The 25329-nt window shown below is 51.8% G+C and overlaps 1 protein-coding gene across 1 annotated transcript in view; it reads left to right on the top strand.

Moving 5' to 3' along the window:
* The first annotated feature begins 1938 nt into the window (after positions 1-1938).
* Positions 1939-25329, top strand: part of LOC144755653 (uncharacterized) — a 533565-nt gene continuing 510174 nt past the window's right edge. The window contains exon 1 of the mRNA XM_078644812.1: positions 1939-2054. Coding sequence (XP_078500938.1) covers positions 2033-2054 — 22 coding nt within the window. The 5' untranslated portion in view covers positions 1939-2032. The remainder of the gene's footprint in view (positions 2055-25329) is intronic.

Genomic DNA, 25329 nt, shown 5'->3' with positions numbered 1-25329 from the left:
AATAATCGAATAAAGACTTCTTTTGACTTGACTTGATTACTGACAGAGTTGAAGCATCAGCGGCAAATTTTTAAAACTGCATGCAGGCAGTGGCCTCCTGGATGGTAGAAAACTATCTAAAACTGAATGGGGATAAAACTGAGGATTTAAATTTTTGGAAACAATCAGGAGATCTGGTCATAGGCCTGGTGGCCCGATAAGCTTGGATCCTGCACCTGCCCTGGCCCCAGTGCCAAAAATCTAGGCATCATAGTTGACACCTCCCTTTCCATGGGCCCACAAATAAATAGAACAGTTTCTACCTGTTTTGGGATTATAAGGACCCTTAGAAAGATCTCCCAATTTCTTTCCTTTTCCTCGCAGAAATAGGCAGTTGTGGCCCTTGTGTTGTCTAGATTAGACTACTGTAATGCCCTTTATGTGGGGATAAATAAGGGGCTTGTGCATCGACTACAACTAGTGCAGAACGCTGCTGCGAGGCTGGTGATGGACCTTCCCAAATATCACTCTGTCTCTGCCACTATCAGCAATCTGCACTGGCTTCCGCAGGGTCGGAGAATTGTATTCAAAGCCCAGTGTTTGGTACACAAGGCCTTCTAAAATTTGGGGTTAGAAGGCAAAACAAATCTCTTTTGGAGATATGTCCCCGCAAAGCAGCTAAACCCTAAACCCATCAAGTAAGCACCCCTTCCTAGCATGTGCAGGAAGGGTGCGTGCACTTTCAGACTGCAGTCCAGTGAGAAAGCACCCAGAGTACGAAGGCCAAAAAAAGAGAGTCCGCAAAAACCAGAAAGAAAAATCAACTTTTAGGTTAATCCTTTAAGAAGGGCCATGTCCAACGCCCGCTCTGAACTCCTGCTTTTGCTCCTATATCGTGCCACCTCTCTCTCCTTCAGACATGATCTGACCAGTTCCCCGCTGTATCTGGTTTGCTCACCTCTCGCCATTCTTCCTTGCGCTCTTTCAATTTTCTTTGCTATTGTTCACATTCCTTTCACGTATTTTCTCTTCAATACTGCTTACTTATGTCTTTCACCTTGGCAACTGCTCACTCCTTTCACAGGCCTGAACATTTCCTCAGTCCAGGAGATTAACACACTGAGGTGGGAGCACCTTTGTAATTTTGTTCCACTGCATTAATTATGAAAGAAAGAAAGAAAGAGGCCCACGGACACCCTAACGGTACTTGTTTGACTTGGTTCCATTTACCCAATCACAGGTACTAGGATTCTGAACGTCAGAGGCAGTTTCTGGAGAGGTTTCATGGGCAAGCCGTCGTCACGCAGCGTACTACTAACAATTTAGTTTATTTTTTTCCTTTTTCATAAGACATTTGATGTATAACCACCTGAATAAGAAAAAATATGCTTCCTAACTTTCTGCTCTTTTCTAATCTAAGCATAGGAATATCAGCATATCCCAGTATTGGACACTCCAAAGGGGGAATGATTGGAACAGTTCAAAAGGTACAGCCTTACGACTCGCCTTGAAGCTCTTTAGGGTGTTTAAGCAGTGTAAAGGCTTCCCATTCAGCTCACAAACGGCAGTGCAAGGCACCCTTAACCACCGAATATGCAACGAGTGGGTTAAGCATCGTCTTTGTCTGCTGTCTGCCTAGTCACCAGCCATATAGTACATGAACTCTCCTGTTAAATCAGCGACATTCTACTAATTAGCAGGTAAAATTAGCTTTTACAGAGAATCCGGCTATCCTCATAAAAAACAGCCTCCTTCGCCGGCAGAAGTCCAAGTAGAGAGGTAAACACGTTCTGGAAAGCCGTGTGGAAAATGTTTTCCCTGCGGCTTAGGAAGCAAGTGAAACTATTCAAGAACTTATTTCCCAGAAATGCTATAACCTCGAGGTAACTTGAGAACGCTATTCCTCTAGGGCGGCTGCAGCTGTCTCTGATTGAACCAGCACTTTCACTTTCGTTTTTTGTTACACCGGATTTCCCACGGGGAGGGGAGGGCGTAGTTCGAGCTGGGCAGAAGAGCCAGCTGCTGCGAGCGGAGGGGTACGCGTAAAGCGACCATGGCACAGTACTATCCTGAAGGTAGGAATCCGGGATACGGTCAAGCACCGAACTCTGCGGCTCTCTCGGCCCCCACAGGCAGGGCCGGTTCTAGGATTTGCGAGGCCCTGGGCTAAAATGGAATGTGCGAGACCCCTCTAATGTAGATAAGTGGCCCCTTTAGGAGACCATTCACGGACACTGTGGGAGGCCCATTGTCCAGCATTTTGGCCCTCCCGACAGTTTTAACTTTCAGACCACTAGCATTTCTCACACCTTCAGTCCGACAGGTGTGAGAATTGCTTGTGGGCTAAAAGTTAAAACTATGGGGGTGCCAAAATGCTGGACAATGGTCCTCCCACGGTGTCTTTGAATGGGTCTCCTTTCAATTGAAGTGAGCGTCTCCCTCCCCTATGCCTCAAGACACCATCCCTGAGAGGACTGGGGAGGGGGCCCCCTCTGAAGGACCTTAATTGCAAGGCGACACCTTTCTCTGAAATGGATCGCCATGGAAACAACCACCAGTGGGTGGCCCCATGCTGGTGGGCTGAGTGCGAGGCCCTGGGCAGCTGCCCACGCTGCCCATGCCTAGCGCCGGCCCTGCCCACAGGGATCAACTCAGAGGGCGGCCACCCCTTAGTTACATTTGGGCCCTTCCCCACCCCCACTCTCTTCTGCGGGACTCCAGGAGGAATCCCCTTACAGGGCGCGCCAGACACGTCTTGTCTGGTGCACCTGGGGATGGGGGTCGTGTGCTGCCCGTCACTCGTCGTTGCTCCTCGGGCCTGGTCGTGCCTTGTGCGCTCTTACGCGATATCTTCACGGTGAGTGCAGCTCAGCCACCCCACTCTCCCCCCGTCCCTGGGCAGTACCAAGTTGCACAGGGGCACAGTCTGCCATGGGAAGGGTGGGCGCGAGCTCATGGAAGGCACTTGTGCCTGAGGAATGCGTATGCCCCTGAGGCTAGTGTGCGGAGATTTGTGGTGCTAGTGCACACGGGGGTCAGGGGATGGCCGGTTCATGTTCCTCTGAGGGTGGCCCATGCTGAGTATAGCTCAGTGGGGTGCGACACGGCCCGTCGAGGGCGAGCATTTAGGTTCTGCGCTTGTTCTAGACCACACACCGGCGGCGCGAGGAGTGAGGCCTGGGCAATTTAACCGAGCCTTGACAGAATGGCCACGGACAGGATGGGCTCCGGGGCCTACTGTAGGATGCGCCTGGTGACTTTGGCCGGGGATGCAGTCGGACCGGTGGGGCCATGTGGAGCGGTTCCCCTAGGCCAGCAGCATCATCCCGCCCCTGTTCTTAGCCTGGTATGACTCCCGTGCTGAGTAGGCTTCAGGCCTGTTTCACTTGCAAGGGGGGGAGGGGTGACCACTGCGTCTCCATTGCCGAGCGAGTTACTCTGGCACTAGTAACTGGTGGCTCATGCCACTGTGTTTATCTCCCCAGGGGACGGCCTGGGGGCTGCCCAGCGATGGGGATGTCTGGCCCGCTTTGGATTAGTCAGCGCGGCCATCTTTTCCCGTGCCAGCCTTTTGCCTCACGTGACCTCTGCCTGCGGGCACGAGAGTTGCTGATGCCTCCGTGCCCCTCTGTGTCATGGGACTTGCACGGGGTGGTGGCGAGGAGTGATCACCTTGCTCCGGGCCGGCAGAATGGCTGTCGCTCGGGGGTCGGCTCCGGTCGCCCGGGGCCAGAATAAGGCGTGGATGGGGATTCTCAGCATTGAGGATAGCACAGCCAATTGCAGGCAGAGGATCATTAGCGCCTCTCACCCTCTTCACCAGCACGGCCTGCATGTGATCTCAGCCCCCATGAGTCACAGGGACCCAGGTGGTAGGCCCCGCTCCCCCCTCACAGCTGTCATGCCACCCTCCGGACTGGGGAGGATAGGAACTCACCGATGTACAATTAAATGTATGCGGGGGTAGGGGATGAGTGCCTGTTGCCGAGTCGTTGGCAGATGTTAGGGGTTGGTATGAGGCCCACTGGGTCAGCTCCATGCGGTGCCTCGTGGGGCGGTCGAGTGAGCCAATCCGACCGCTCCGGCATCCTGGGCGACATTGTAATAATGGTGTTGGTGTAGGGGACAGTAAGCCAAGGGTGTAATGTTGGGCCCTGTAGGAGAGTAGGGTCTGCAATCCTATGATCACCCAGATTTTTGCTTTTTGCTTCACTGGTTTACGACTTTCCCTGGCTGTGGGCCTGCTAATCAGACCCACAGCCTAGCTGTTCTCTCTATTCCAAATTGTACCCAGGTACTGAATTGGCACTGGGCCCTTTCCAAGTCCCTGTACCCAGGGCTGAGGTGTACCCAGAAGTCTCCCAGGGGCTGCAGCATGTATTATGCCACCCCTGGACTGACTAACCAAACAGACACAACTGGCTGCTTGACAGCTGGGGGCAAGGTGGTGTACTCACCCTTTGCTTTAGATATAGTATCCCTATATCTAAACCTAAATGGACACACAGATCTCCTATCAGTCACTCCTATGGCAGGCCTTAACAATCCTGAAGGCAGAGTGCTTGGAATCGTGTGAGATGGTGCTCTGGCATGAGCTGGGCCTGTCTGCGGCTTTCGGGATCCATCCCTTAGCCGTTTCCATGATATCGCATACCATATACTCTTAAGTGCATTATAATCCTCGCGGTTATATGCCAACTCTGGTATCGCTTTATCAAAACATGTCGAGTAAGGTGTCATACGAATTGGAATACTAACCCCTCGCCAATTCTGGCGACGGGGTTAGCATTCCACCCTTCTAGAGGGACACGACATGTATGTATCCTGTGACCCCGGTTAAAGTCAGACATAGCCTTAGCTCCACAAAATGGATGCTGCCACCGAGACAGAAGTCTGCACTCCTGCTGCTGGGAGTCCTCCCAGAGCAGGAGGCAAGGACAAAGGGTTTCCTGTCAGGGGCGGTGCCAGCACCGTCCCAGACAGGATTTTGTGTATCCTAGGTAGGCAGGGCTTTAGAGGAAGGTGACTGCAAGTGGCACCCCGGTGCTCACTGTGCATAGGCCGGCTGAAACCAGTTCCAGGGGCACTCCAGCCCCTGGCCTGGGGAAAGCCCGCCAAAGGAGAGGGGTGTAACCACCCCCCTCCTAGTCCCACCCATAGGGCAGGACTTAGTCGCGTGCCAGCCCCTTTTTGCAGGATAAAGGTAGGAACTGGCCCCCTTCCAAATCAGATCATCTTTGAATCCTGAACCAACTTTCTACAAGAAGGAACTCAAGACTCTTCTCAAGATTTCTCCCTTGTGACTAAGGAGTAGTCACCCTGCAGCAGCAGGCACCAACCAAGCATCGCGGTTTGTTGCCAGTCTCTCCTTCGGATCAAGACTGCTCCAGCACGACGAGAACTGGCTTCCCTGGCACCTCTGACCTCAACCTACATCATCAGCCCAGCTGTGATCCGTGGGTGCGACGAGACCTCGAGGGACCGGCCATCTTCAGAACTGCACGACGCTTGTCCAGCACGACTCCCGAGTGACCCTCGACTGAGTGCTTTGAGGTAAGAGAAGCCCCGACCCTGAGCAGCTCCAGCACCGAGGTTCAGCCCCCCTGCATCCACGAGATCTGCGTGGGGCCCTTCTGCTCTTTGCTGCCAACCGCGTTGTCCAGGTCGCTTGCCCGTTGGCTAGTGGCCCTCTCACGACGCTCCACGACGACAACTACTGCTGGTCTGGTTGCTCCAGACTAGCCCTTGCTCCCCTCCAACAGAGGAGCACCCTGGACCCTCCTGGTCCATTCAAGACGCCATTTTAGGTCCACCGCGTGGGCCTTGCATTTGCCAAGACTTGTTGCCCCAATCCTGGGTCCAGCGACGTCGACAGCAAGAACCTTTGTGGGACAGCTCGCACCTCCATTCTGGTCGCCGACAACGCCTCCTGGTCCGAGAGACTGCAGAGCCCAGCAGTGCCCACTCACCTGACTGCGGTGACTTCGTCCGGTGCCATCCTGGTGCCCACTTAATCACTGGCTAGTGATTCAGAACTTGGTCCCCTCTGCTTTCAGGTCTTCTTCTTCCCTGATCCAGGTTTGGATCTCTTCGAACTTTTCTTCACTGGCCGCCTGCCAGCAACTTCTTCTTCAGGCTCCTGGTCCGTCAACGAGGGTTTCCGACGCAACTTGAACCCTATGCAGCCGCAGCCCCTGGGCTAGGTAAACTGAGTACTCCGGTGCTCCAGCATAGTCCAACACTCTAGGTGTTCGGATCCACTCCCGTTTTCGTCCCAGCTAGTCGGGTTCGCCCGAGAACAGTGACTTTGTAAATTCTAGCTTCCATAGACTTTGTCCCGCATCTCGCGTGAGAGTGCACACTCTGCACCCGAGTTCCCTAGGCCTCCTGCTAGTAATCTAAAGGTTCAGTAGTCCAGTCCTAGCGATCCCAAAGCCTCTGAGAATAGTTACTTACCTGCTAGTAATTCGCATTCCACTTTCATAGTATATGGTTTTTCGTGCCCCTCGGGCATTTGTGTAAATTGTGCAACTTGAAGTATTTTTATAAGAGTTTTGTTGTGTGCTTAGCTCCCTGTCTCATAAAGAGTTCAGGGTAGTCTTGTTATAAATAAATATCTGTTTATTTTCATAACAACTTGTGTGGTGTCCTTTCACTTGGTGTTCAAGGGGTAATGTGATGGTAAAACAGCTGGCTTAACACGCCCTCTAGAGTCTTAGCCTTAGACTGCTCGTATCCATGCTACTAGGATAGCTGGTCTATAAGGTTGACTTACAACCAATCATCAATAAGGGTTGTTTGGACTGATACATAGTGATCACTAGAATAGTGAGCACTGCATATCAGGCCAACTTCTCACAGGCCCTAGGCCCGCATTATGGTACTGCTAATGAGACACAGACACCAGGATAGTGGGCTAGTGAATGGGCCAAGAGCATGTGCGCTCCGCCCTCTTTATTGACTTGGTCACAAGACTCGTGACACCAGTGGTGGGTGGGTGTAAAGTGTGGGTTACATCCTTAAACAACTAGACTGTGTCCAGCAGGACACTACATTCCTCCCCAACTTTAATAAAAGTTGAGACAAAACAAAGTCCGAACCTGTGGGAGGAAAAACACAAAATATGCAATCTCATCACTTTAGAAGGAGTCTCTTCAGCTGCTTGCTAGATGCGCCGGTGGAACTTGACGCTGAAATGTTAGTCTTCTTGGGCTCGAAGTCCTGGTTCTCGGTGGGCGTGCTAATCTGGACTTGCGCCATGGCAGTGTGTTCTTCAGTCCATTGAGATCTTGCTTTTGGGGTGACGCCGAACAGGATGACCAGCTGGTAGACTTGATGGAGGTTATCTTCTACTAGTCTGTCGGGTTTCTTCACGGTAGGCAGCTTGGCTTCACATTGCAAAGAGGGAGTGGATGAAGGACATCCCTCTGACTGAGACGCCCCTCTTGCGGGTGTTCTCCTGCCACGAGATGTCCCGGAGGCCCTCTTCTTCAGGTTTCCGCTGGGCTGGGTGTTCTCTGCAGCGTTGCTCCAACTCCACAGTCTGGGTGTGAATGGAGGAGGCGATGGGATTACTACCTCGCAGTCCGTAGCTCCACCTGGAGGGTGGCTGTTGACTCCTGCCTTTGCACACCAGTTCCTCTTCTTCCCAGGACGTGCAGGATAAACGGCGGTGGATCCATCTCTCTTGTCGGGACCCTCTGCCACCGGTGTCCCTGAGGCGTTTGCCCCTTAGATATCCACGGGCTGGTGTGGAGTGGTCAGTTCTCCTTCTGCCGGACATCTGAGCGCTCTCCCCATCCAGACTTCCGCTCAATCCCAAAGGTGGGTGTTGCCAATGGTGCAGCCTGATCATTCCTGCAGCCGACAGGTTGTCAGAGGACTTGTAAGTAGATATCTGTTTTTCTCCTGGCGCTACCGATGTTCCCCTGGACATGTATGTCCTTGTCGATGTTGTGGCGCGTGTCACCTTCTCTTCTGGTGGGTGTGTAGACGTGTCACACCTCTCCTCACCTTTCTGGATGTTGTTGTTCTTGATGGCGTCGTGCCACATGACTCCTTTCTTCTTCTCCTTCCTTCATGGCGTCTTGCTCTTCTGTGACTGGATCGGTCGTTGCGTTCTTTCTTGCTTCCTGTTACTTCTGGTTCTTGTAGGTGTTGCGTCCGTCTCATCGGGTCCTCTTCCGGACACTCTCTTATGGCATTTGGTTCACTGACGTCTTCGGAGCAGACCTCCTGCCAGGTCTCTCTGTGCTGGCGACCATCTGCTGGTCGGATTCTCCTTTTCTTTCTATGCGGTTGTCCTGCTTTGTCTTCCTTGTGACCAGGCTGGGTGGTCACCCTTTTTCCTTGCGACTTCATCTTCGTTGGCGACCAGACAGGGGTCGGTTTTATCTTCTTCTTTGCGACTTTGTCCTCCTTGCGAACAGACTGGGTGGTCTGTTTTACCTTCGTTGCGACCAGACTGGGTGGTCGGCTTCCTTTCCTTTGCGACCAGGCTGGGTGGCCGGCTTTTTTCTCCTTGCGACCAGGCTGGGTGGCTGGCTTTCTTCTCCTTGAGACCAGGCTGGGTGGCCGGCTTTCTTCTTGCGACCAGGCTCGGTGGCCGGCTTTCTTCTCCTTGCGACCAGGCTGGGTCGCTGGCTTTCTTCTCTTTGCGACCAGGCTGGGTGGCCGGCTTTCTTCACCTTGCGACCAGGCTGGGTGGCCGGCTTTTTTTCATCTTCGTGAGTCTTCATTCCTCCGGTGGTCTGTGTGATCACGGTTCCTTTTCCGTTGCAATGCTTTAGCGTTGGCACGCTTTTGTCAGCGCTCTTCATGTGCTTCGCTGTCTCAGGAGGGTTACGTCACCGCTCCTTGGACCGTCTCTTCACTGGGCACGCTCTCTCTCGCGCTGACGGTGAGGCTTTTGTGCTTCTTGGGGCGTTAGATGTGCGTGGTTGCTTCGCCTTCTCTGGTTGCGTAATGATCTTGCGTCACTCTTTCATTTGCACGTCCTTGTGCATGGGGTTCTTTCACTTCTGGTGCATTCCTGCGCAGTGCACTGTCCTGATGTGTGTGTGTGGTTCTTGCACTTTGCTGCTTGCGGTGCTTTTGCTTTGGCGTGCTTTTGTCCACGCTCTTCGGGTGCTTCACTGGGTCCGGAGGGTTGCGTCACCGCTCCTGTAACTTTCGCTGGCGTTCCCGTGTGGGGTATCGGCTTTGGTGTCGGTGTAGTGCTTCAGGAGGGTTGCGTCACCGCTCCGTTGACTTTCTTCTGGTCTTGCTTCTTCTGTTCGTTGCTGGTTGCGATCCTTACGAATTTCTCTGGGCGCACTTGCTGTGTGTTTGTGGGTGTCTTCGGAGGAGTTCTTGCACTCCTGTTCCTGGGGTGTTCTTTGTGCTTCTGGCACTCTCCTGCGCCGTCGTCTCTCACACCCGTAGTCAGCGTTGCTGTGCATTTACCTTCATGCTTGGCAGTCCTCGCTGTGTTCCTGTCCAGTGTTGCCTTCCTTTTGTCCTTTCTGCTAGCACGCAGCTGCCATTCACCTCTGTGCTGCTGCTGTGGCTGTTTGGCTGGTCCAGGCTTGTTTGTTTCCTTATTCCATGCATGTAGGAGAGTAGGGTCTGCAATCCTATGATCACCCAGATTTTTGCTTTTTGCTGCACTGGTTTACGACTTTCCCTGGCTGTGGGCCTGCTAATCAGACCCACAGCCTAGCTGTTCTCTCTATCCAAATTGTACTTAGGTACTGAATTGGCACTGGGCCCTCTCCAAGTCCCTGTACCCAGGGCTGAGGTGCACCCAGGAGTCTCCCAGGGGCTGAAGCATATATTATGCCACCCCTGGATTGACTAACTAAAACTGACACAACTGGCTGCACGACAGCTGGGGCAAGGTGGTGTACTCACCCTTTGCTTTAGATATAGTATACCTATATCTAACCCTAAAAATGGACACACAGATCTCCTATCAGTCACTCCTATAGCAGGCCTTAACAATCCTGAAGGCAGAGTGCTTGGAATCGTGTGAGATGGTGCTCTAGCATGAGCTGAGCCTGTCTGCGGCTTTCGGGATCCATCCCTTAGCCGTTTCCATGATATCGCATACCATATACTCTTAAGTGCATTATAATCCTCGCGGTTATGTGCCAACTCTGGTATCTCTTTATCAAAACATGTCGAGTAAGGTGTCATACGAATTGGAATACTAACCCCTCGCCAATTCTGGCGACGGGGTTAGCATTCCACCCTTCTAGAGGGACACGACATGCCTGTAACCTATAACCCGGTTAAAAGTCAGACAGAGCCTTAGCATCCACAAAATGGATGCTGCCACCGAGACACAAGTCTGCCCTCCTGCTGCTGGGAGTCCTCCCAGAGCAGGAGATAAGGACAAAGGGTTTCCTGCCAGGGGCGGTGCCAGCACCGTCCCAGACAGGGTTTTGTGTATTGTAGGTAGGCAGGGCTTTAGAGGAAGGTGACTGCACGTGGCACCCCGGTGCTCACTGTGCATAGGCTGGCTGGAACCAGTTCCAGGGTCACTCCAGACCCTGTGCTGGGGAAAAGCCCGCCAAGGAAGTGGGTGTAACCACCCCCCCTCCTAGTCCCACCCATAGGGCAGGACTTAGTCGCGTGCCAGCCCCTTTTTACAGGATAAAGGTAGAGACTGGCCCCCTTCCAAATCAGATCATCTTTGAATCCTGAAACTACTTTCTGCGAAAGGAACTCAAGACTTCTTCCTAAGATTTCTCCCTTGTGACTAAGGAGTAGTCACCCTGCATCCGCAGGCACCATCTAAGAACACTGCGGTCTGCTGTAAGTCCTTCCTCCGGAATCCGACTGCCCAGCTCGACGAGAACCGGCTTCCCTGGCACCTCTGACCTCTACCCACCTCTACAGCCCAGCTGAGAACCGTGGGTGCGACGAGACCTCAAGGGACCGGCCATCTGCAAGACTGCACGACTTCTTTCCAGCAAGCCCGCCGAGTAATCTACTGGTGAGTGCTTTGGGGTCCGAGAAGCCCCGACTCTGAGCAGCTCCAGCTCCGAAGTGCAGCCCCCCAGCATCTCCACGATCTGCGTGGGGCCCTTCTGCTTTCCGCTGCTCACCGCGTTGTTTGGCTACTAGCCCGTTGGCTTGTGGCCTTCCTGACGACGCCCGACGACATTTCTGCTGCTGGTCTGGTTGCTCCAGACTGGCCCTTGCTCCCTTCCAGAAGAGGAGCACCCTGGACCCTCCTGGTCCACTCAAGACGCCATTTTGAGTCCACCGCGTGGGCTTGAATTAGCCAAGGCTTGTTGCCCAATCCTGGGTAACTTCGACGCCAACGACTTCATCCTTCGTGGGACAGCTCGCACCTCCATCCTGGTCGCCGACAACGCCTCCTGGTCCGAGAGACTGCAGAGCCCAGCAGCGCCCACTCACCTGACTGCGGTGACTTCGCCCGGTGCCATCCTGGTGCCCACTTAATCACTGGCTAGTGATTCAAGAACTTGGTCCCCTCTGCTTTCAGGTTTTCTTCTTCCTTGATCCAGGCTTGGATCCATCGAACTTTCCTTCACTGGTCGCCTGCCAGCAACTTCTTCTTTCCAGGCTCCTGGTCCGGCAACGAGATCCCCGACGTCTTTTCAGACCTATGCAGCTGCAGCCCCTGGGCTAGGTAACTTCGGCACTTCGGTGTCCCAGCATAGCCTCACTATCCTAGGGTCAGGATCCACTGTCGTTTTCTTCCCACCAGGTCGGGTTCGCCCGTGAACACTAACTTTGTGAATTCTAGCTTCCATAGACTTTGTCCCGCATCCCGCGTGAGAGTGCACACTCTGCACCCGAGTTCCCTAGGCCTCCTGCTAGTAATCTAAAGGTTCAGTAGTCCAGTCCTAGCGATCCCAAAGCCTCTGAGAATCGTTACTTACCTGCTAGTAATTCGCATTCCACTTTTAGCGTATATGGTTTTTCGTGCCCCTCGGGCATTTGTGTAACGTGCTAACTTAAAAGTATTTTCGTAAGAGTTTTGTTGTGTGCTTAGCACCCTGTCCTCATAAAGAGTACAGGGTTGTTGTGATTCTAATAAATACATTGTTTATTTTCATAACACTTGTGTGGTGTCCTTTCACTGGGTGTTCAAGGGGTAATGTGATGGTAAAACAGCTGGCTTAACACGCCCTCTAGAGTCTTAGCCTTAGACTGCTCGTATCCATGCTACTAGGATAGCTGGTCTATAAGGTTGACTTACAACCAATCATCAATAAGGGTTGTTTGGACTGATATATAGTGATCACTAGAATAGTGAGCACTGCACATCAGGCCAACTTCTCACATTGGTGGGCAGCGGTTGGGATTTGAGCTTGCTGTTGTTTTACCACACATGCCCTAAGAATATCTTGTGAAAGATCACATAAGTACTAAAGGTACATATAACTTAGCTTAGAATACTCTGAGTTCTACTGAACCAGCTGTTGTAGCTCCTAGGGCCTAGCACACCCTAAACTACAACTCTAGCAAGGGATCAGTAGGCAAACATATAGTGTAGGTAAGTGCACCACTTACACCTCACTAGAAAAGCATGTCGACTCAGGGGGACTCTACTGAGACTCCCCTGGTCAGTGTTGACCCTCCACAGGTCACTTCAAGATATGCAGCTCTCAATTTTCAGGAGATGAGGCAACTCTGTGTCTCCAGGAAACTGAAGCAGGGGTCTAACCCCACCATTCCCTTTCTGATAGGTCTCTTAGAGACATATGATGCCAGAAAGCTCTCTCAGTTACATGAGAGCATGCCAGCCTTAGAGGGAACCTCTGGGGATCCAGACCTCCCCAACACTGATTCAGCAGTTGAGGAGGAGGATCAGGAGGTACTCTCTGGGGATGAGGTAGACAAGGGTCTTGAGGTAGTCAGAAGGCTAACTAGGACCAACTTAGACTTACTTGGGCTAGGATCTGGGGGCCCCCCAGTACTAACCCGAAGTGGGCCTAACCTTGGAGTTAGGAGAGATAGATCTCTTTCTAGGGACTCCAATAGATCTCTGCACTCTAACGCCTCTTCTCAGGGGAGAAGGAATCCTCCACAGAGGAGATTTACTTCCCCTCAGAGAAAGGAGCATGAAGCTAGGATGAGACAAGCTGAACTGAGGATTGAAAGGGAAGAAATTGCCCTGGCCAAAGAGAAGCTTGCCCTGGCAAGAGAGCAGCAGATGAGTGGGCTAGCTCCCACTGGTGGCAGCAATCTCCCAAGAGATAGAGAGAAGGGTTTAGATACTAAACACCTGACTAAAATAGTGCCCCCCTTTAAGCAAGGGGATGACATCCAGAAATGGATGGCTGCTCTGGAGAGGGCCTGCACTGTGCAGAACATTCCCCAGAGTCAGTGGGCGGCTATACTGTGGCTCTCCTTTGATGGTAAAGGTAGAGATAAGCTCCTCACTACAAGAGTGGAGGATGCTAACAATTACCAGGTCCTGAAGAATACACTGGTTGATGGGTTTGGTTTAACCACTGAGCAGTACAGGTTGCTGTTCAGAGACACCCAGAAAACTCAGTCTCAGGACTGGTCTGATTTTGTGGATTGTGCCACTAAGGCTTTGGAGGGCTGGTTGCTGGGTAGCAAGGTTACAGATTACACAGGATTGTATAATCTAATGATGAGAGAACAAATTTTGAACAATTGTCAGAACCAGTTGCTGCACCAGCACCTTGTTGATTCAGATCTGACCTCTCCCCAAGAATTGGGAAAGAAGGCAGACCAATGGGTCAGGACAAGGATCAAGCAGAACCAGAACCAGAACCAGGGTGGTCAGAAGAAAGCAGACCAGAAGGGTAATGTTAAGAATGAGCAAAATGACCAGAAGTCTTCACCAGGTCCCCAACAAACCAAAGAGGGTGGGGGTCAGGCTTCCCAGAAAAAGAAGACTCAAGAAGGCCAGTCAAAAAGGTGGTGCCAGTACTGCAAAAGTAAATCTCACTGGTTTAGTGAGTGCACCAAAAGAGGAGGAGGACAAACTCCTGCCACTACAGCTCCTAAAGCAACTGCACCCCCTAGTACAGTCAGTAGTGGTAGTGTCACTCCCAAGGCATTAGTTGGGTTAACCTTGGGTACTGAGGGGTCTGACAACTTAGTTGGCACACTCACTCAGGCTGTCCTTGTCTGTACAGGGGATATGGATATGTCCCCTGAAATAAGTCCCAATACTTTGGGCAAATACAGGCAGACACCTTTGATTAATGGCAAGATGGCTCAGGCCTATAGGGACACTTGTGCCAGTGTCACCATGGTGACACCTAACTTTGTGGACCCTGGACAGATCATGCCAGGTACTGATTTCCTGGTGACCAATGCCAGCAATGTCACTACTAGTCATAGTGTGGCAATTGTAGCTTTCTCCTGGGGTGGAGTGAAGGGACAAAAGAAAGTTGTAGTCAGTTCAGACCTCCCAGTTGATTGTTTGTTGGGCAATGATTTGGAGTCATCACAATGGTCAGAAGTGGAGCAGAGGACTCACATGGAGATGTTAGGCTTGCCAGCACATGTGCTTGCTGTGACTAGGTCACAGGCCAGAAGATGCCCCACTGAACAGGTGCTGGATCCTGAAATTATGGACCAGACACCTTCCAAGAAGAAGAGCAGTAAGGGTAAGGCTTTGCCTTCCCCCTTGCCCCAGGTTGAGGATCAAGTCTCTGAGGAGGCTGATCTAGAAGAGCTGAGGGAAACTGAGCCTAAAGAGCTTGAACTTGATCAAGTTGAGTTTCTGGGCTCAGGGGGACCCTCCAGAGCAGACCTGGGGAAGGAACAGTTGAGCTGCCCTTCCCTTGAACCCCTCAGACAGCAGGCTGCTGCTGAGGCTGCAGGGAATGCCACAGGTGCCCACAGGGTATACTGGGAAGATGGACTCCTGTACTCTGAGTCAAGAGACCCCAAGCCTGGTGCAACCAGGAGGCTGGTCATCCCCTTGTCTCTGAGAGGTTTCCTTCTCACCTTGGCCCATGAGATTCCCCTTGCAGGTCATTTAGGTCAGACAAAGACTTGGGACAGGCTTGTCTCACACTTTCACTGGCCCCATATGAATGAGAATACCAAGGAGTTTTGTCGCTCATGTGTCACTTGCCAAGCCAGTGGTAAGTCAGGTGGCACAACAAAGGCCCCCCTCATACCACTACCTGTGGTGGGGGTTCCCTTTGAAAGAGTGGGGATTGACATTGTTGGTCCAATGGAACCCCAGACAGCATCAGGACACAAGTTTATACTGGTGGTGGTGGACCATGCCACCAGGTATCCTGAGGCTATTCCCCTTAGGACCACTACAGCCCCTGTAGTGGCAAGAGCCCTAGTTGGAGTGTTCTCCAGAGTGGGTTTCCCTAAGGAGGTCGTTTCTGACAGAGGTACAAACTTCATGTCAGGATATCTGACGGCCATGTGGAAAGAGTGTGGTGTGAACTACAAGTTCACCACACCCTATCATCCACAATGCAATGGGCTTGTTGAGAGATTCAACAGGACCCTGAAAGGGATGATTCATGGACTACCTGAACCTCTTAGGAGAAGATGGGATGTCCTGATCCCCTGCCTCTTGTTTGCTTACAGAGAGGTCCCACAGAAGGGGGTTGGCTACAGCCCTTTTGAGCTTCTGTATGGGCATCCTGTAAGAGGACCCCTGTGTTTGGTGAAGGAAGGATGGGAGAGACCTCTCAAAAAGCCTGCAACCAACATAGTGGACTATGTACTTGGTCTCCGCTCCAGGATGGCTGAGTATATGGAGAAGGCATCTAAAAACCTTGAGGCCAGCCAGGAACTTCAAAAAGCTTGGCATGACCAAAAGGCTGTACTGACTGTGTACCAGCCAGGACAGAAGGTGTGGGTGCTGGAGCCAGTGGCCCCAGCAGCTCTGAAAGACAAATGGTCTGGGCCCCACACCATCATTGAGCAAAAGGGAGAGGTTACCTACTTGGTGGACCTTGGAACTCCCAGGAGCCCTCTCAGAGTGCTCCATGTTAACAGGCTCAAGGCATATGTTGACAGGAAGGACATGAGCTTGCTCATGGCCACAGATGAGGGGCAGGAGGAAGAGAGTGACCCTCTCCCAGACCTGCTCACTCAGAATCCTGATGATGGGTCAGTTGATGGTGTTGTCTTTTGTGGCAGCCTCACTGAACATCAGCAACAGGATTGCAGGCAAGTTCTGCAATCCTTTCGACATATGTTCTCTCTGACACCCAGCCAAACTGATTGGTGTACCCATGATGTTGACACTGGAGACAGTCTGCCTGTCAAGAGTAAAATCTACAGGCAGCCTGATCATGTTAGAGACTGCATCAAAACTGAAGTGCAGAAAATGTTGGAACTGGGAGTCATTGAGCCCTCAGATAGCCCTTGGGCTAGCCCAGTAGTTCTAGTGCCAAAGCCTCACACCCAGGGTGGTAAGAGAGAGATGAGGTTTTGCATAGACTACAGAGGCCTCAATGCAGTCACTAAGACTGATGCCCACCCAATACCAAGAGCAGATGAGCTTATAGATAGATTGGCTTCTGCCAACTTCTTAAGCACATTTGATTTGACAGCTGGGTATTGGCAAATCAGGTTAGCTGAGGCAGCCAAACCTAAGACAGCATTTTCTACCCCTGGAGGGCATTATCAATTTGTGGTAATGCCCTTTGGACTGAAAAATGCACCTGCCACCTTCCAAAGGTTGGTGAATCAAGTCCTCACTGGGCTGGATGACTTCTGTGCAGCTTATCTTGACGATATTGCTGTCTTTAGCTCCACCTGGGAGGATCACCTGGTCCACCTGAGGAAAGTGTTAGAGGCCCTGCAAAAGGCAGGCCTCACTATCAAGGCCACAAAGTGCCAGATAGGGCAGTCACAGGTTGTATACCTGGGCCACCTTGTAGGTGGAGGCCAGGTTCAGCCACTGGAGAGTAAGATACAGGCCATCAAGGACTGGACTCCTCCAATCACCCAGACTCAGGTTCGAGCTTTCTTGGGCCTGACTGGGTACTATAGGAATTTTGTCAGAAATTATGGGTCCATAGTGACCCCCCTTAATGACCTGACAAGCAAAAAGATGCCAAAGAAAGTTCAGTGGACAGCAAGCTGTCAGAAAGCATTCAATGACCTAAAGCAGGCCATGTGCACAGCACCTATCCTCAAGAGTCCAGATTACTCCAAGCCATTCATTGTCCAAACAGATGCTTCTGAGTTGGGTGTGGGAGCTGTTCTGTCTCAACTGAATTTTGATGGTAATGATCAGCCTATTGCTTTCATTAGTAGAAGGTTGACCCCCAGAGAGAAAAATTGGTCAGCTATTGAGAGGGAGGCCTTTGCTGTGGTCTGGGCCCTGAAGAAGCTGAGGGCCTACTTGTTTGGCACTCACTTCACCATTCAGACAGACCATAAGCCCCTCTTGTGGCTAAATCAGATGAAGGGTGAAAACCCCAAACTGCTTAGGTGGTCCATTTCCCTACAGGGGATGGATTTTACAGTGGAGCATAGACCTGGGACTGATCACAGCAATGCTGATGGGCTCTCCAGGTATTTCCACTTAGAGCAAGAAGACTCACCTGGTCAAGGTTAGTTTATTGTCCCAAAGTTTGGGGGGGGGTCATGTAGGAGAGTAGGGTCTGCAATCCTATGATCACCCAGATTTTTGCTTTTTGCTGCACTGGTTTACGACTTTCCCTGGCTGTGGGCCTGCTAATCAGACCCACAGCCTAGCTGTTCTCTCTATCCAAATTGTACTTAGGTACTGAATTGGCACTGGGCCCTCTCCAAGTCCCTGTACCCAGGGCTGAGGTGCACCCAGGAGTCTCCCAGGGGCTGAAGCATGTATTATGCCACCCCTGGATTGACTAACTAAAACTGACACAACTGGCTGCACGACAGCTGGGGCAAGGTGGTGTACTCACCCTTTGCTTTAGATATAGTATACCTATATCTAACCCTAAAAATGGACACACAGATCTCCTATCAGTCACTCCTATAGCAGGCCTTAACAATCCTGAAGGCAGAGTGCTTGGAATCGTGTGAGATGGTGCTCTAGCATGAGCTGAGCCTGTCTGCGGCTTTCGGGATCCATCCCTTAGCCGTTTCCATGATATCGCATACCATATACTCTTAAGTGCATTATAATCCTTGCGGTTATGTGCCAACTCTGGTATCGCTTTATCAAAACATGTCGAGTAAGGTGTCATACGAATTGGAATACTAACCCCTCGCCAATTCTGGCGACGGGGTTAGCATTCCACCCTTCTAGAGGGACACGACATGCCTGTAACCTATAACCCGGTTAAAAGTCAGACAGAGCCTTAGCATCCACAAAATGGATGCTGCCACCGAGACACAAGTCTGCCCTCCTGCTGCTGGGAGTCCTCCCAGAGCAGGAGATAAGGACAAAGGGTTTCCTGCCAGGGGCGGTGCCAGCACCGTCCCAGACAGGGTTTTGTGTATTGTAGGTAGGCAGGGCTTTAGAGGAAGGTGACTGCACGTGGCACCCCGGTGCTCACTGTGCATAGGCTGGCTGGAACCAGTTCCAGGGTCACTCCAGACCCTGTGCTGGGGAAAAGCCCGCCAAGGAAGTGGGTGTAACCACCCCCCCTCCTAGTCCCACCCATAGGGCAGGACTTAGTCGCGTGCCAGCCCCTTTTTACAGGATAAAGGTAGAGACTGGCCCCCTTCCAAATCAGATCATCTTTGAATCCTGAAACTACTTTCTGCGAAAGGAACTCAAGACTTCTTCCTAAGATTTCTCCCTTGTGACTAAGGAGTAGTCACCCTGCATCCGCAGGCACCATCTAAGAACACTGCGGTCTGCTGTAAGTCCTTCCTCCGGAATCCGACTGCCCAGCTCGACGAGAACCGGCTTCCCTGGCACCTCTGACCTCTACCCACCTCTACAGCCCAGCTGAGAACCGTGGGTGCGACGAGACCTCAAGGGACCGGCCATCTGCAAGACTGCACGACTTCTTTCCAGCAAGCCCGCCGAGTAATCTACTGGTGAGTGCTTTGGGGTCCGAGAAGCCCCGACTCTGAGCAGCTCCAGCTCCGAAGTGCAGCCCCCCAGCATCTCCACGATCTGCGTGGGGCCCTTCTGCTTTCCGCTGCTCACCGCGTTGTTTGGCTACTAGCCCGTTGGCTTGTGGCCTTCCTGACGACGCCCAACGACATTTCTGCTGCTGGTCTGGTTGCTCCAGACTGGCCCTTGCTCCCTTCCAGAAGAGGAGCACCCTGGACCCTCCTGGTCCACTCAAGACGCCATTTTGAGTCCACCGCGTGGGCTTGAATTAGCCAAGGCTTGTTGCCCAATCCTGGGTAACTTCGACGCCAACGACTTCATCCTTCGTGGGACAGCTCGCACCTCCATCCTGGTCGCCGACAACGCCTCCTGGTCCGAGAGACTGCAGAGCCCAGCAGCGCCCACTCACCTGACTGCGGTGACTTCGCCCGGTGCCATCCTGGTGCCCACTTAATCACTGGCTAGTGATTCAAGAACTTGGTCCCCTCTGCTTTCAGGTTTTCTTCTTCCTTGATCCAGGCTTGGATCCATCGAACTTTCCTTCACTGGTCGCCTGCCAGCAACTTCTTCTTTCCAGGCTCCTGGTCCGGCAACGAGATCCCCGACGTCTTTTCAGACCTATGCAGCTGCAGCCCCTGGGCTAGGTAACTTCGGCACTTCGGTGTCCCAGCATAGCCTCACTATCCTAGGGTCAGGATCCACTGTCGTTTTCTTCCCACCAGGTCGGGTTCGCCCGTGAACACTAACTTTGTGAATTCTAGCTTCCATAGACTTTGTCCCGCATCCCGCGTGAGAGTGCACACTCTGCACCCGAGTTCCCTAGGCCTCCTGCTAGTAATCTAAAGGTTCAGTAGTCCAGTCCTAGCGATCCCAAAGCCTCTGAGAATCGTTACTTACCTGCTAGTAATTCGCATTCCACTTTTAGCGTATATGGTTTTTCGTGCCCCTCGGGCATTTGTGTAACGTGCTAACTTAAAAGTATTTTCGTAAGAGTTTTGTTGTGTGCTTAGCACCCTGTCCTCATAAAGAGTACAGGGTTGTTGTGATTCTAATAAATACATTGTTTATTTTCATAACACTTGTGTGGTGTCCTTTCACTGGGTGTTCAAGGGGTAATGTGATGGTAAAACAGCTGGCTTAACACGCCCTCTAGAGTCTTAGCCTTAGACTGCTCGTATCCATGCTACTAGGATAGCTGGTCTATAAGGTTGACTTACAACCAATCATCAATAAGGGTTGTTTGGACTGATATATAGTGATCACTAGAATAGTGAGCACTGCACATCAGGCCAACTTCTCACAATGCAGTACTAGAAAGGTCCACTAGATGGCAGGGTTAGGTCGCTTTGTTGGCAGTCCACGTTGTTTTGTGCTTTTCTGGAGCTTTCCTCCGTTCCTCCTGATGGGGCTGCCGGTGCTAGGCTGTGTGCTGCGTGGGGGCAAGTGGTGCTGCAACCCTTCTCGTTCTACTGGTGTGCTGGGGGCAGCTGACGATGTGTGGGAGGTGCTGCCTCCTGGTTGCAGGTTTCGTGGATGCCTGGTAAGTTCCGTTATTTTATTTGTCCATCTGAGAGGCAGGAGGACACAGGCACTTCCTTTGTGATGCCAGACAGAGAGGTGGGGCATCTCTGTGAAATGTTCCTCCTTGTGGGGTGGGCACCCCCGTTAGGGACAGTCAGCACTACCGCGCTCTGCCCCATGCTGCTAACCTGCACCTCTCTAGTGCAGCATAGGGGTGCTGGTGTTGCTTCGGCCATTTCCGGGTGGGCTCCACTTTGAGGATTGTACTTGGGCTCTGCGCCCTTCTGCCATTGCGGCTTTCACCCCGCCGCCGCAGCTCACCTTACATTTGCGCGACGCTGCGCGGCGGGGGAGGTTGGGGCTGCTGTGATGGCTCGCGGGTGGGCTCTGCTTAGTCTCTCGGTGCCCGACAGCTCTTCACACGCTGCGGGCGTTCCTCTGAGGATCCTTCACCCCACCGCCGCAGATCCACAGCTCACACGCTGCGCGGAGGGGGAGATCAGTGCGAGCTCAGACCGGGTGCAGTGAGGTGGGCTCTCGCTGGCCTGGGCGTTCTTTGGGGCACTTGCAGGCAGCCTCCATAGCCTCCGTTTCTGCCACAGCGGGTGGGCTCCGCTTTCGATTTCTGTCTCTGGCCGCTGCGGGTGGGCTCCGCTGGCCGTATATTACTTGGGGCCGCTGCACCACGCATGGGCTCACCTTCGGCCTGCGGGCCTCATTCCTCCATGCGGGTGGGCTCCGCGGTGGTCGGCACTCCTCTCGGTGGGGTCATGCAGTTGCGGCCGACATGGGTGGGCTCCGGTCGGTCTGCTTTCACTCTGGGGCACACCTTATGCCCGGCGGGCCTCCCCATCCACGCAGGTGGGTTCCGCATGGACGTCCTCGTTGTACAGGGCTCCCTCCATCGTGGCCGACGCGGGAGGGTTCCGCTCAGCTGGGACTCGTGACACCAGTGGTGGGTGGGTGTAAAGTGTGGGTTACATCCTTTAAACAACTAGACAGTGTCCAGCAGGACACTACAAAGGGTGAGTGGCCTACATCCTTGTATGTGCATGGACCCCCACCTGGGTCACGGACATGCAATGTGGAGGGGAAAGCGTAGCGTGGCATTTGTTCACCGTGAGCTTGTGGCTTTTCCATGTTTCCTGGGGCTTCGGGGTTCCTGCCTTCGTTGGGCTGCCCCCCCCCCCATATACAGGTCTCGGCCTGCTATTGTGGTGTGGGTCTCTTGCGGGGCAGGCATGGTGGTCCCGCGGTCAGGGAACATATATGGGGTTTCTTTGCCTGCATGCACTGCCTTCGGACTGCCACGCAGAGTTCTCAGACCATGGGCGCAATACTAGCGCGTACACCCAACACCATGGTGCCGGGCCGGGCCGGGCCTTGGTGTTCTGAGGTGCGGAGTGCTTGTGAGGAGGCATCCCAGAAGCCTCCGTGGAACAGAGCATAGTGCGCATTACGCTGGCAGCCAGTAAGGCCCATCTGGGGTTGCGGAGAACAATTAGGGCATCGGGATATAGGTGCACGAACAGTGCCCTCAACATTTTCACCCTGTGGCACATGTGGTTTTATGAGCTGCATTGCGCTCCCCACACGCAACAATTACAAGGGTCTGCCTATTCTATATGTTGTAATGCCTGGCGTAGGTCACCCCCTGGCGCTCTCCGATAGCTGGGGCAAAAGGAGCAGTGCATGCAGAAGCCTTGCGCGCCCGGGCCCAGAAAAGGGGCGTGAGATTGGTTTGGTAGTCTTCAATATTTTGGACTCAACGCTCCATGTAGTGCACTTTTGCTTGCCTGCTACCATTGGGAGGCAGCTGTCCCGGGGAGGGGGGGGACGTTATCCTCTACCTCCGCCGGATGCTCGGTTGTTTTGAGCCCTGGCTACCTCATTCTCGGCCGGGCCGCTCTTTACTCTCCGGAGCTCACAGGGCATGCCATTGCCCTGTGCTGACAGTCTCCTCGCTTTGTCACAGACCTGAATGCTTGTTGGGGGAGAGAACTGCTTTCACGAGGGACAGGTGTGCTGTCTCTTGCACGCCCTCTTCATGTATCTGGGCCCGGTTTTCACGCAGCCTGCAATGCGTGCAGGTGAGTACGGAGTTGCTGCTTAGCGATTCAGTGCTCCGCACCATGAACTTAAAAGGTACAGTGGTTACAGTGGGATCTACTGCAGCTAAATAGCTTAGCTGGTTATAGCTCCGGTCTGGCAAACACGAGATCCCGAGTTTGGATTTCAGCAGTGCCTGGTGTTTGGAGCTTAAATGTGCTTCCCGAGTCCTACCCAATAGCTCCTGCCCCCTGGGCATCTGTGTAGGGAGCGCCTACGTCTGGGAGGGGGGCAGGGGGCGCCGGCATCTCGTGGACCGCCGGGCTCAGTCAGCTGCAGCCAAACTCAGCTGTTGGCTCTGACAGGCCAGGGGCCCATACCCTGTGAAGTCATGAAGAAAATTGTTTTAGTGTGGGGTTTATACACATACCAAGTGATAGAGGCCTCCCTCGCTAAACGTGGCTCTGAAAGTGCCCTTCACTGGTTCGATGAAAAGGGTGCACATATGGGTCGTATTATGGGTTCGCGCCATCTGAGAGTGCTCGGACATTAATTTATGAACTATATATATTTGTGTATGAATATATATATATATATATGTGTGTATATATATATATATATATATATATATATAAATATATATATGTGTGTGTATTACCTACTGGCGATAGCCAGTAGGTATATATAGTTAGGACCTAGCTACCATAGGAAATCCGCAACATTCTATTGAGAATAACTTTGGCGCCAGTGGAGGAATTTGCGTGTAATTTTCCAAAATTTTGGCCAGCTCCACTCCGCTCCTTCCCTGAAAGTTTCGGGGGGATTCGTGAAGTAGGGGCAGAGAAAAAAGGGGGTCCCAAAACGTGTTTTCCCCATGTTAATTTCCATAGGACGAATTGACAAGGCTACAGCCCGAACCGCTGAACGGAATTTCACCAAACTTTGCAAAATTGTAGGGACTGGTACGCAGAAGTGCCTTTGCTATATTTGGTGAAAATTGCTCCAGTGTGTTTTACGAAAATTACCTTAAAAAAAACTATATATATCTATATGAGCTCACCGTACGCTTACCCGTACGCGTACATACGCGTACGTGCGCGTACCTCTCCGTGCACGAGCTGCATGCTGATTGGCTGCCACTGTCTGTCAACACTCCAAAACAGAAATTTTGGGCAGCCATCTTGTGCCTCGGTAGAGTGAGGTACAGGAAAGCAGAAAAACAAATGTGTAGAACTCAAAAAGGGGGCAGGGTAGAAGCACCCTGACCCCCTAGGCCTGCTCAGGGTGTCCCACAAGGAGCCCCAAGGAAAAAAATAATATTTTTTTTGATAAAAAGTCGCGGGGTACGCGTACCGTACGCGTACCTACGCGCACGGTACGCGTACCCCGCGAATCAAAAAAATATATATATATTTTTTTTTTGGGGCCTGGAGGGTCCTTGTGGGACCCCCTGAGTAGGCCTAGGGGGTCAGGTTGCTTCTACCCTGCCCCCTTTGCGAGATTTCCACCTTTGTTTCACTGCTTTCTTGTGCCTTGGTTCTACCGAGGCACAAGATGGCTGCCAACACTTCCTGGTTTGGAGTGTTGACAGACAGTGGCAGCCAATCAGCATGCCTTCCAGAGAAAGCTGCATGCTCATTGGCTGTCAACACTTCTAACCAGGAAGTGTTGGCATCCATCTTGTGCTAGTGTTGACAGACAGTGGCAGCCAATCAGCATGCCTTCCCGAGAAAGCTGCATGCTCATTGGCTGTCAACACTTCTAACCAAGAAGTGTTGGCATCCATCTTGTGCTCGGTAGACTGAGGCACAAGAAAGCAGAAAATCAAACGTGTAGAACACAAAAAGGGGGCAGGGTAGAAACACCCTGACCCCCTAGGGCTGCTCAGGTGGTCCCACTAGGATATTAATATATTTAAACGTTATCCGCTAAGAGAATTAGCATTTAAAAAACCTTGCAAATTCACTGAAAAAAACATAGGTTTAAGGCCTTATATAGTTAGGAATTAGCATTTAAAAAACCTTTGAAATTCACTGAAAAAAACATAGGTTTCAGGCGTTGTATAGTTAGGAATTAGCATTTAAAAAACCTTTGAAATTCACTGAAAAAAACATACGTTTCAGGCCTTATATAGTTAGGAATTAGCATTTAAAAAACCTTTGCAAATTCACTGAAAAAAACATAGGTTTCAGGCCTTATATAGTTAGGAATTAGCATTTAAAAAACCTTTGAAATTCACTCAAAAAACTATAAGTTTTAGGGGTGTTATAGTTAGCTGGACATTTCACTCATACAAAACCATTGAAATTGCTCCTATATAGTTAGTTGTACTAACTATATTTCGCGCACCCGCAATCCCCTGCTGATGAAGTCACATATTACATCATTCATGACATGGTCAGTGACATCACTGATGACATCTCAAATGACATCACTGATATAACAGTGATATAACGCTCCTAGCAATGCAGTCAAGCTATCCCTACATAACCCAGCTTAAAATGGTCTTAAAAGGTCAGACATTAAGCTATAAAAGTTTGTCAGGTGGTGACTGCATAACAATTGGGTGGTATAACTGTGACCAGGACTTCTGGAAGAAAATGGCCTTATGTCCTTAGCTAGGGTCCACAGCAATCCCTAGTCGCATCCTGGCACTGGTATTAGAGCTTCCCGTAATTTAATTCAGGGACACGATATTGAATCTCTTATTAGGATGGGCCCAGTGTGATCATGCCATTGACGACTATTCTGTGATTGTAGATTGGGCCATGTCCAGTTCAAGCAGAGGGGGCGAGTGCCTA

The sequence above is a fragment of the Lissotriton helveticus genome, chromosome 5_1 (assembly GCF_964261635.1).
Source record: "Lissotriton helveticus chromosome 5_1, aLisHel1.1, whole genome shotgun sequence".
Lineage (NCBI taxonomy): Eukaryota > Metazoa > Chordata > Amphibia > Caudata > Salamandridae > Lissotriton > Lissotriton helveticus.
Note: the sequence above shows the minus strand (reverse complement) of the source record. Positions and strands in the feature narration are given on the sequence as shown.